This window comes from Sceloporus occidentalis, unplaced genomic scaffold, assembly GCF_023333645.1.
Source record: "Sceloporus occidentalis isolate IW3139 unplaced genomic scaffold, rSceOcc1.0.p SCAF_7, whole genome shotgun sequence".
Lineage (NCBI taxonomy): Eukaryota > Metazoa > Chordata > Lepidosauria > Squamata > Phrynosomatidae > Sceloporus > Sceloporus occidentalis.
The window spans coordinates 19,150,562-19,162,750 of NW_028316987.1; the positions used below are offsets into that span (position 1 = coordinate 19,150,562).

A 12,189-nucleotide genomic window follows, 5' to 3' on the forward strand; every position below is an offset into this window, starting at 1 on the left:
TTTTCTTTGCCAATAGAAATGCATATATGGTGCTTGAAATGTCTGCAGTGAAATCATTATAACATTGCTCAGGATAATCTGGGGTTGGGTTTCACTTGTCAGCAAAAATCTGGGTATACGTAAAGACTGAAATTTTTGCCTATCTGCCAAGAACCGGAAATGGACAAGTGCAAAATGATATCTTAAGTACAAAATAATGCTCTCTGAGAGCCTTTTTTCAGGGCTTTCCCCCCTCCAGTATTGAGTACTGAATGTCACTTTTAGAATTCCAGTGCAAAAGGGTTTATTATTAACTCAGTGTTTTCATAAATATACCAAAATAAGGTTTAATACTGTTTTTTAGCATGAAGGAAGGTAATGACTTATCTTGAAATACTTTTGCATAAGATTTTTCTGCATTTTTAAATTTGTTTTAGTATACTACATTAGCATTTCTTAAAACCATGGTCAGGTTGGGGAAGTGAGCCTGATCTTCCACCCACCCACCCCATGCATTGCAATCTGTACTTTCCTCTTTCATGTCTCTCAGATCTCTGCAACCACATTTGCATCTCAAGATGTTTAGGCTGTATTTCTGTGTTCACTTACCTGGGAGTAAGCTCCATCACACACATTACAACTTACTTTTGAGTAAATATGCCTGGACTTGCACTGTTAGTTACTTTCCAAAGGAAGTCATTCATAAAAACACCTTGAAATATATGTAGTCTTTATCCATAGCAAAGCATCAGTACTCTATATCAATACTCTGTAGTGCCTAAACTATTTAGATTTGTGATCTAATTCCTCAATAAAGTGCTCACAGAAAAACAGCTACGTATGTCTTTTTGCCTTAGACCTTTCCACTATGGGTGCCCAAGTTTCTTTGTGCTTTATTGACCAGTAGGTCTTTAATGAGAATACTGTTCATGTGCACTTCCATTTGGTTCTGAGGGGGTTTCTCTTTCACACAGCCACTTCCAAACAAAAGTCCAGCAGCCATTTGCAACCAGCCAGCCCAGATGTACAAGGTTACATTGCCAATCAGTCTCCAGAAAGCATTGTTGAGGAGGCTCAGGGCAAGTTGACAGAGTTGGAACAAAGAATAAAGGAAGCCATAGAAAAGAATGCCCAGCTGCAGTCCTTGGAATTGGCACATGCTGACCAGCTCACCAAGGAGAAGATCGAGGAACTGAACAAAACCAGGGAGGAACAAATTCAGAAGAAACAAAAAATTCTTGAGGAGCTGCAGAAAGTAGAACGGGAGTTGCAGCTGAAAACCCAGCAGCAACTGAAAAAGCAATACCTGGAAGTCAAAGCGCAGCGAATTCAACTGCAACAACAGCAGCAGCAGCAACAGTCTTGTCAGCATTTGGGACTACTAACTCCTGTTGGTGTAGGAGAGCAGCTTACTGAGGGAGACTATCCACGATTGCAGCAGGTGGACCCATACTCACTCAAAGACGATCCCCAGCAAACTGCTGCCCAGATGGGCTTTGCTCCAATTCAGCCTCTTGCAATGCCCCAGGCATTGCCTCTCTCTGCAAGCTCCTTACCTCCAGGTTCTATTACAAATCTTACCGAACTGCAAGGTGTTATAGTTGGACAACCAGTATTGGGCCAAGCACAACTTACAGGGCTGGGGCAAGGAATTTTGGCAGACGCACAGCAGGGGTTAATGGTAGCCAGCCCTGCCCAGACCCTCAATGACACATTGGATGACATCATGGCAGGTGTGTATAATTCATTACATATAGGTACCATGTCAGTTGCTGAAAGGCAGCTTTAGTATGCCAGTATTGGTAATCTTGTTTGACTGCACAGACACTGAGTTATTTTGGCCTGTTTCCCAATTTTAGATTAGCAAACATCTGATTTAGATTAGCAAACATTCCCATTTGCATTCCAGTATTGACTACCAGGTTATTAAAATAGGCTGGTGTTTTGGGAGATGGCATTCTGTTTTACATTAATAATACGAAAATAAACAGCACCTATCTCCAGCAGAAGCAAAGGAAGAGATTGGCAGTCATGAAATGAGTTGGAGAGTATCTCTGATGTCAGCCACATGATTGTTTTTATCTTCAGCTCGGGAAGCCAGAGGTTTTTGCCTTGATAGTCATGTTGCATCCTTTATTTGGTTTGAGCTCCCAATTTTTTTAAATTAGTGTTTTTTGTTAGAGTAGTTTTCTAGTTACTGAAATACATGAAAAATAATATCTTGATCAAATACATTTGAATTATGCTAGGAAAAAATGGTTTGGGAAGATGAATTAAATTCCTTCCTTTTTAAAAGCAATCAAGCACAACAGAACTAGTCTGAAACAATCATAGCTCTGATCCAGTAATTCCAGTGCACACTTCTAGTGGCAGGAGAAAGGGGATTGCTTCCCATCCATCCCCAACACATAGATTAAGGTCAGGAATTGTGTGGCCCTCCAGATGTTGGACCGCGGTTCCTAGTAGCCCAAGCCAGAGTTGAGAAATGTTGTGAGTTACAGCTCAACAACATCTGGAGGGTGATGCACTTCCCACTTACGACATAGACAGTCTTGAATGTGGAAGGTATTTGTTATTTTATCTCTGTCTGAGCAGATCAGCTTTGGTTTTTAAACTGGCATTCCTTGGTAAATCTCAAATTCAACAGATTTTTCTGTTCTTTTGCTAGGCAGAATAGGTTGCAAACTTGCCACATCATACATATCATAGTTTAGTCTCCAACAGGTGCCAGCTAGATAAATATTAATTTATCTGACTATTCAAAACTTTAACAGATCTTTTATTTTTTAAAATTGCTTTTCATCATGCAACCTAGATTGACACTTTCTTCTTGTTGTAGCAAGCAGAGATCTATAGAGGTTTTTCTCACTGCTACCATCATCATATACTGGCTTCTTAGATGTGAACTATGCTGAAGTTTGTTCTGTTCATTCATTGAGCAGTATATCATGCCCCATTCTTTAGTCCAAAAACTTGCAAAGCAGATTTGTTAGTTTCATTACAAATCGGGCAAACAGCTCCTACTTGTTTCTGCCACTGGTTCTCAATCTCACTTTTGCTTCTCTAGACAGTCTGCTTATTACATGTGTCTGAGACTTCAAGTCAGTTGGCAAATCCTTTCTAGAGAGTTCTGAAACACCTAGTCAAGAGTATTCGATCAGAAATCTATACTTTAAAAAGTATAAGAGTGAGATAGGTTTTCATTGAAACAAGCAGTTGAATACAGCTTGTGGTGCTGCTCAATGCAAAATTTCTCATTCTCATTTTCTGAAGTGTGGACAACTTCCTTCTTGATAATCAGCCATCCTAAAACACAATTTGAACAGTTTCTACTCTTATTGTTGCCATTTGCTTCCTCTATACTGCAGAAGTATACCATACAACCAAGTAGTGATGTAAAAATTTACTTAAACATCATTACAGCATAATAGACCACAGCATGCATCAATTTGTTTTTTTGTTTAGCCTACAAAAGCCAATTCAAGTTAGAGTCCTTAACTGTAGACAATTACGATACATTTCCAAATGTATCAGTATATCCAATGACAAGATAATGTAAGAGCTCTGACTGAATTGGCTTCTTGTTTTTTCTTTTCTTTTCTTTTCTTTTCTTTAGGTTCTGTATCAAATTTCTAGATTTTGGTCTCCATCCTCCCCTGACCAATAACTATTTTGGATAGAGAAGGATATTGGAGTTCCTTTACAATATTTAACCCACTGATATTAATGTATAGTTTTCTATATTCGCTCAGATATTTTGAATATACTTTCCTGATCTAAGACGTTTTGTAACTCCTGCATCCTGATGTACATATTTAGGTGCAGTGCGGGGATTGATTTTTGTCGTACTGTTGGTGATGTTACTAGTAAAAGTGAAAGCCTGGCTGGTTTTGGGTTCTGATAATCCTGCTCACCTTGTTTGGCCATTTAAGGGCCCTCATTTCACAAGATCCAGATGGTCATTTCTCAACATGTCTTATCCGAAGTGACAGTAAATCCCAAGCAGCAATCAAATTTGTATAAGCTAAATATTGGACTGTTCTCATCAGGATGTAATATAGTCATCACCTTTTCCATATATTGACTACATTTAGGTGTATTTTTACCCCCCGAAGAAAGGGAAAAGACTGGTTTGTCTTAGATACAGTTTGCAACCAAATTGTTTTATATGTTGTGACTTTTTTGAAGTTTTTATAAAAATGCAAGGATTTTTCTAAACTACAGCTAACCCTACTTTTAATAAGCACAGTTATTTTCTTCAATAGCAGTGAGTGGAAGAGCATCTGCAGTATCAAACCCCCCTACGCACAACATTGCAACATCTGTTTCTCAACCTCAGACGCCAGCACCAAGTCCTATCATTTCTCCTTCAGCCATGCTTCCAGTCTACCCTGCCATAGATATAGATGCACAGGTAAACCAAACTTCTGTCAAACATGTTTGAGAATTTAAAAAAGCTGAAGAACAAAAACTTCTATTTGTCCTCAAGGTGGACTTGAAAAGTAATTCCTTTGATTACCTGCAACGTGCTGTAAAATAGTGACATGCCTGTTGCTAGATATAGGTTAGTTAAATCTAGTCTTTGATGAATGAGAGAGAAAACACATGGTTGATTTAGTATATTTGCTATTTCCAGAACAATAGAATTTGATTGTTGTTTAAGAAATTAGAATTTAAAGACTTTGCCCATGATGAAGGACTGCAATTTCTAAGCCAACACAGAGGTTTCACCTTTGATTTCTGGATACCAAAGAGCTTAAACTAAACCAAAGAGGGATTTGGAAGTGTTTTTGCACTACAGTGAGTCCTTGGTATCTGATGGATTTGGTTCCAGGACCCCCCTTGGATAGAAAAATCAGTGGATGCTCAAGTCCCATTAAATGCAGTGGCATAGTAAAATGGTGTCCGTTATACAAAATCACAAAATCAATTCTTTGGAATTTATACTTTTTTGGAATATGTTCAAGCTATGGATTGTTGAATCCATGGAAAAAGAATCCGTGCATAAGGAAAGCCAACAGTATTAATAATCTTGGAGATAATGGTCAGGTTAAAGTGCACAGCTAGTCATGATTTGGTGTTGTGAGGATGAACAGTTGTGATCATTGAGCTTGTGTGCTCTCCACACCTCTACATTCTTATTACTATTTTGAACAAAACATTGTTTCCCATTATGTAGTTTGAACCTAAACATGGTTAGATTAGGAAACTGAGATTACACTGTGACTTGAGTTCCTGATGTGTTTATTCAATCTTATTACAAACCACCATTTTCCATATTTGTATGTAAAGAGAAACTGGTTCAAGTTAGCAACTGGCAGTTTTGAACTATGTCTTCTTATGTACAAAGGAGGAAAAGAAAACAGGAGCACAAAAGCCAAGTTTAACATTCTGTGTTCATGTACATTTAGCTGCTCAGAATTCCTCTATGTTTTGTTGCTTTTAAAAATCAAAATGTTAGACACATACTGGGAGGTATGATCCCAGACTTTAATTTTAATACTTAAACAGAATATAAAGGACTGATTTGGGTAAATTAATTTACATTAGAAGCAATATGTTTCATTCAAAGATGATTAATGCTAGAAGCCATGGTGAGCAACTGCAGCAAATCCAGGAATCAGTTTTCTGCTTCTGAGGACCACATAGATTTCCAAAAACAGAAACAAAAATCTGGAAGTGGCTGAAAAATTGATACAAGGATGTTAAAAAGTAAATTCTTGTCCCTAAATGCTTCCAGGTGGCTTTTTGGGGAGAGGAGGCTCAGAATGAGTTTTCTATGGAGGCTGGCATGTTGGGGGAGCACAAAAACAGCTTTGAGACCACTCTTTACTCATGCCATTATAAGAAAAAGTTTGTAGCTTTTATATTTCTGTATAAGCAACAAGCAATCTTTGTTTATAATTGAAAACATTAATTGCATATTTTCTAGACTGAAAGTAACCACGACACTGCATTGACTCTTGCTTGTGCTGGTGGACATGAAGAGCTGGTACAAACACTTCTAGAAAGAGGTGCAAATATTGAACACAGGGACAAAAAGGGTATGTGCCTGCTGGTTAAGTATCAGTATTCATTCCAGAATTTTCTGTGAGTTGTCTGTTTATGTACTCTGTTAGAAGTAGATTTAAGGATGGTTTCTATGCCTATTTTTTTAAAAAAAAAAACAACTGCCTTAACCAATATTCAAATCTGTTCTGTGTTACTTTTCCATGTTTCCTGAGCTGTTGAGTTAACTATATGCATAGTTTTTGTATAATTTAATTTTCTTAATGTTGTTTTAGGTGCCCTAATTCTATTTTATGTCTCTCCTGTTAAAATTCATAGTGATTGTTTAGGAGAAAGAAGTTTAAAAAACAATCTTAAAAGGTTGCCTGTTTCTGTATTTCCAGGGTTTACTCCTCTTATTTTGGCGGCAACAGCTGGTCACGTTGGTGTTGTTGAGATTTTGTTGGACAACGGTGCAGATATTGAAGCTCAGTCTGAGAGAACCAAGGACACACCATTATCTTTAGCTTGTTCTGGAGGAAGACAAGAGGTAAGGAATAAATATGGCTTTTTATGATATACTAACTGAGAACCTTTAATCATAAAAGTCAACTTAAATGCATTGATCCCTGATTCTGAAGAAATTCCTTGCAAACTTATTCAGTTTATTTAAGGAAACCTGTGTGCAATAGATAATAGAACTGAGTGGTATGTTAGCACAATTGGGAAACAAGTTAAACTGAAATTAATGTTCTTGTTTCTCAGTTTCCATTTTTAGGTTTTGGATATTTAGAATAACACCTGCTTGTATATATATTCCCTTTTGGAACATAATACTACAATGATACGTTAGCAATGGACTACTAAATGGCTAGCCATGGTTAGAGTGGGTCTTTGGTATCTGCTATCCTTTGGTTCTAGGGGGACACACACTGCGGAATCCAAAATCCCTGAGTGCTCAAGTCCCTTATATACAATGTATACATTTTTTGAAAAAAATATGTTTTCAAGCCATAGATGGTTAAATTCATGGATGCAGAAGGTCAACTTTGTTCATGCTAACTTAAGAGCATGAGCTGGGTTGGATCAGAACAAAGGCCAATTTGTAGAATACATTCTACTTCCTCAGATGCATTTAATTCCTTATCTGAGGAAGTAAATACACTTGAGGCAGTAGACTGTAGTCTACGAAAGCTCATGCTGCCAACTTCTTTCAGTTAGTCTCAAAGGTGTACAAGATCTCTCTACATTCTATTCTGAGGACTAACACAGCTATATCTTTGAATTCAACAACAGCATGACGTATCTATGGCATTATACAGTATGGCAAGAACAGAAACTAGAAGGCATCCAATAGAATCCATGAGGAAAGGGAGACATGGCTCAAGATGCAGAAAGTTTATGTTCAATAGCTAAAAAAACTAATGTGTCGCAATCTATATATTTTTGTAAAGGCCTTCTTCAAGAGGTTAAAGCAAAGGTCTGCAGAAACTTTTGATCAAAAGGACATCCATATCATTTATTATATGAACAGATGGTTGTAGATTTTATGTGTTAAATATATATGTTATGAGTCATAACATAACACATAAAAATCCCAACCTTCCAGTTATACGCTTTGAGTCCCCAGGCGAAATCATGTTGAACTTTTTATATTTTCTAGCACCTTGAAACATTTATCTGGTTTTTCATAGATATCTATATAGTCACCATGATAAGGCTGTCATTTATAGCCTTTTTACCCATAACTATGTTATAATATACTAACTGGTGTCTGTGACCTTTCAACTAGTAGAGGTGGCACTAAGCATCCTGTTCCATCCTGCTAACTTGGGAACAGTGTGGAGGGTGACCCTTGTTGCACGTTATGTGTTCAGGACTGACTGGAGAGGTAGTCGTTTCTTGAAATATCTATTTTTCTTTTTTTATAATTCAGGTTGTGGAGCTTCTCCTAGCTCGAGGTGCAAACAAAGAACATAGAAATGTTTCTGATTACACACCTCTCAGTTTAGCTGCTTCTGGTGGTTATGTGAACATCATCAAAATATTACTGAATGCTGGTGCAGAAATCAATTCCAGGCAAGTTCTATTTTACACTCTTGTTCCACTGTTGTTTTCTTTAACTGCTTTTTCACTGTGACATGTAGGGAGATGACTCTTTAAATTCAGCAGCCTTCTGAGAGAGACATTTCCTAAAAGAGTATGCATGACAGCTACTGTTTACATTTATTATATTCCTGAATTTTGTTTTATTTGCGCCTTTAAAATTTTCAACCTAAATTTTAGAATTATAATTGGAGGGGGGGTATCAAATACCACTTGTGTATAATTGCCAATGCAAATGTATGGCCTCTGAATCCTCCATTACTAGGTCTGTTGGCAGATGAGATAGTCACACCTATAATAATAACTTTATTACGGCCATTTGGCCAGCACAATTACAAAATTCCAATTTAAAACACAACATAGGTTCATGTACAGGCAGATTGGAGAGTATAAACAAATGACAGTCTATAGTCACACCTATAGGTTCATATGGGTAGACTTCCATTGGACAAGTCACATTCTCTCAGCCTCAGAGGAAGGCAAAGGCCTCTAAACGAATAATAATAATAATAATAATAATAGTAATAATTTATTTCTTACTCACCTCACACCAATATAGATTAAGCCACATAAAACCATTTAAACACATTAAGTTAAAACACATGAACATGGAACATGTTAAATTCATCCAACATAGATCAAAATATCTCAATTTAAAAATCATAGTTTAAAATTGACTGGCTAGACCTGATGGAGGATATAAGTATTTTATACTATTTTAAATTCAGATAGCATGTTTAGCTGTCAAATCTCTCCTGGCAGGTCATTCCATGGTCTAGGCTCACCTGATGAAAAAGTCCTCTGTGTTGCCAATCTAGTTTTGGCTGATTGAAGTAAATGTTCCCCAGAGGACCTCTGTGTATGGGGCGGATTATATGAGAGGGTGCAATCCTGTAGGTAACCTGGACCCAAACCATGTAGTGCTTTAAGGGTAATAACCAACACTGTACTTTGCCTAGAAACTAACTAGCAGCCAGTAGAGTGATTGAAGTTTCTGAACTTGTTACAAAGGTAACCCAATGTAGACCATATTTTGCTATGCAAATCTTGCGATGAAAATCTTGATAAGGTCCCCATAAATTGGAAACAACTTGAAGGCACACAACAACACCGTGTAGGTAAAAATGAATAAAGGAGCACTAGTTTACAAAATTGATATGTAATGTTCATTTGTTTTCAGAACTGGTAGCAAGCTGGGTATCTCTCCATTAATGCTGGCAGCCATGAATGGTCATACAGCTGCTGTTAAGCTGCTCTTGGATATGGGTTCAGATATTAATGCACAAATAGAAACCAATAGGAATACTGCCTTGACCCTGGCCTGCTTCCAAGGAAGAACTGAAGTGGTTAGCCTTCTTCTTGACAGAAAAGCTAATGTTGAGCACAGAGCTAAGGTGAGGAGTAATTCTTGGTCTATGTGTCTTCCTCTTACGTTTATATTATTTTCACACTCGTGTGATCTTAAGAGTATAATGAGTTCAGAGTTAGCCCCTTTAGAAAGATGTGATGGCCAGAAGAAGTGAAAAGGACTCACTGGTTGTGATCCTCTGAAGAACAGATGAATGACATGGCTTTGAGTGAAAGTGTAAAAAGGCACAAATTCAATAATGATTCCATCTTCACCCTGCTCTTCTCAGGAGAAATGGAGGAGGCCCAGAACCTATTGTTTACAGCTGCCTTCTCCCACCTGCTGCCCTCCAGATGTTTTAGACTAGATGCCCATCAGGCTAAGCAAGCAGGGCCAATGGTCAGCTAAACAAAAATTCCAGTCACATGAACTCCTCTAAATATGGTAGACAAAATGATCAGGTGTCAAAAATTCTTATTTTTTTCCTTCCTTAACTTTTACTGTATTACCGTATATACTCGACTATAAGTCGACCTCATGTATAAGTCGAGGGTAAGTTTTGGGGGCAAAATTATGGATTTTGATATGACCCGTGGATAAGTCAATAGTAAGACTTAGGGGCATATAGCAAAGGAGCTAAAGGATGAAGCAAAGCAAAACAATGTTTAAAAATTTACAAAATTCCAGCAGACATAACTCTTTGTGCTCAGTCTTCAGGCTGGATGGATGAGAGAGTAGAGGGAGTCAGTGCTTCCAGGACAGATTATACTCTTGCTTTTCACCAGGGGATGGTTTCTTCTTTTAAATAAGAGTTAAGATACAGTACTTACATTGACCCATGGATAAGTTGACTCAGGTTTTTTGGGTCAATTTTTTGACCTAAATTTCTAGACTTATACATGAGTATATACAGTAATAGAGGGTCTGTTTTCTGATCTAACAGTGAAAACCTCTGTGTGTGTGTGTGTGTGTGTGTGTGTGTGTGTGTGTGTGTATTCACATACTTCAGTATAAATAGCATCTTTAATTTTATTCTTTGTCTAGACTGGCCTGACACCATTAATGGAAGCTGCCTCTGGTGGATATGCTGAAGTAGGCAGGGTTCTTTTAGACAAAGGTGCTGATGTGAATGCCCCTCCAGTCCCTTCATCAAGAGACACAGCTTTAACCATTGCAGCAGACAAAGGCCACTACAAATTCTGCGAGCTGCTTATTAGCAGGTACCATATTTGCTTCTTGACATATTCAGCTTTCTGCAAAGGGGTGGTACAGGGAATTTGGTTTACAGAGAACATTGCTATTTGCTTTCTAATACATTTGGTTGATGAATTCACAATCTCAGCACATTTTCACATTCGAAAAAGATAACTTATAAGAACACAAGGGCTTGTTCTGATGCGAAACCTTCCTTTAGAAAGGTGTTAGAGAGGTGAATTTTTAAAAGGAACAACTTTGGTTGCGCCAGTTCACGGGTCTTCCGTGAAGTATTAGTGTAAATTTTCCATTCTGGGTGTATGTAAATTGCAAGTCACTTTGGGTTCATATTTTGGGAGAAAGATGTAATTTGTTTAACCCCCACACTTCATCCCAGTGGCCAGGCGGCACAGAAAAATGAACTGCCAGGCCACTGATTACCTGTCCTGATATTAATTGCTAATTATTTTGCAGTAGTGGAACTCTTTTTCACAATTGTATGGGTGTGCTCAAATGCAAACATTACTGCAGTTGTAAGAGAATGATGTCACTGGAATCTGGCAAATGTCTGAAATTATTGAATTATGCCAGTTTATTATTAATAGTATCCATTGGGTGATTGTCAACCAGCTTTTTAGTCATCCATTTTCCATTTTCTCAGACTTTTACAGTAGCACATGTTTTCTGGATTTAGAGTTGAACAGTGTTCCGGTTTGCCAAATACCATCTTAGAATTGGCATGGTATGTTGTACCATTACCAGGAGTTCATATTTCAAAACCCATTTGTTGTATTTTTATCATTATTCTTGTTATTAGACATTTGCCCTTTAAAGCTGTCATAAACAAAAGCTTGAAGAGGATTTTTTGTTCCATCTTTTAAAACTTTGATTTAATATATTGTTTAAACTGTATTTTATTTTAACTCAAATTGTGAGCTGTCTTGGGCTCTATATTGGGAGAAAGGTGGGATCTAAATTAAATAAATAAATACCTGTTTCAGAGCTTTTCAGGAAATAATTACTGAGGTAAGGAGAGTTGCTAATGTCATCCCTTATTCCTTTAATGCATAATTTGTCATTTATTCTAGAATATATAGTTATCTATCTTATAAGTCATCTTTCTCCAGACATGGGACTCAAAGCAGCTGATTTTTAATTTTTAAAAATCAGTAACATCTTAATTTATGCATTGATTACTTTTTTTAGAGGAGCTCACATTGATGTTCGTAATAAGAAAGGAAATACTCCATTATGGCTTGCTGCGAATGGTGGTCATTTAGATGTTGTCCAGTTGCTGGTACAAGCAGGAGCCGATGTTGATGCTGCTGATAACAGAAAAATAACTCCGCTGATGGCAGCCTTTAGAAAGGTAGAATGGAAACTTGGTTTGCTTCTTTTCTCATGTCTGGAAATACAATAATCAGATATCATGTATACATGTCTGCTGAAGAGGTTGCTTGAGACACAGTGAACACATATAATATGTGGTAGACTTTCATACTGATAGTCATAAATATCAGGCTTTTAGACATAAATGTAATGATCAGACAATTTGGGTTCTAAGAGAAGGAACA

The 12,189-nt window shown here is 37.3% G+C and overlaps 1 protein-coding gene across 4 annotated transcripts in view; it reads left to right on the forward strand.

Annotated features, from left to right (window-relative positions):
* LOC149309349 (ankyrin repeat domain-containing protein 17) overlaps positions 1-12,189 on the forward strand; it is a 123,046-nt gene that overhangs the window by 91,120 nt on the left and 19,737 nt on the right. For 2 of the 4 annotated variants that reach the window (XM_089532271.1, XM_089532273.1), the window contains exons 15-22: positions 954-1,712; positions 4,245-4,393; positions 5,912-6,023; positions 6,372-6,517; positions 7,904-8,046; positions 9,254-9,467; positions 10,466-10,641; positions 11,822-11,984. In XM_089532271.1, the coding sequence (XP_089388397.1) occupies positions 954-1,712; positions 4,245-4,393; positions 5,912-6,023; positions 6,372-6,517; positions 7,904-8,046; positions 9,254-9,467; positions 10,466-10,641; positions 11,822-11,984 (1,862 nt within the window). The remainder of the gene's footprint in view (positions 1-953; positions 1,713-4,244; positions 4,394-5,911; positions 6,024-6,371; positions 6,518-7,903; positions 8,047-9,253; positions 9,468-10,465; positions 10,642-11,821; positions 11,985-12,189) is intronic. The other 2 variants (XM_089532272.1, XM_089532274.1) reach the window with 2 other exon arrangements.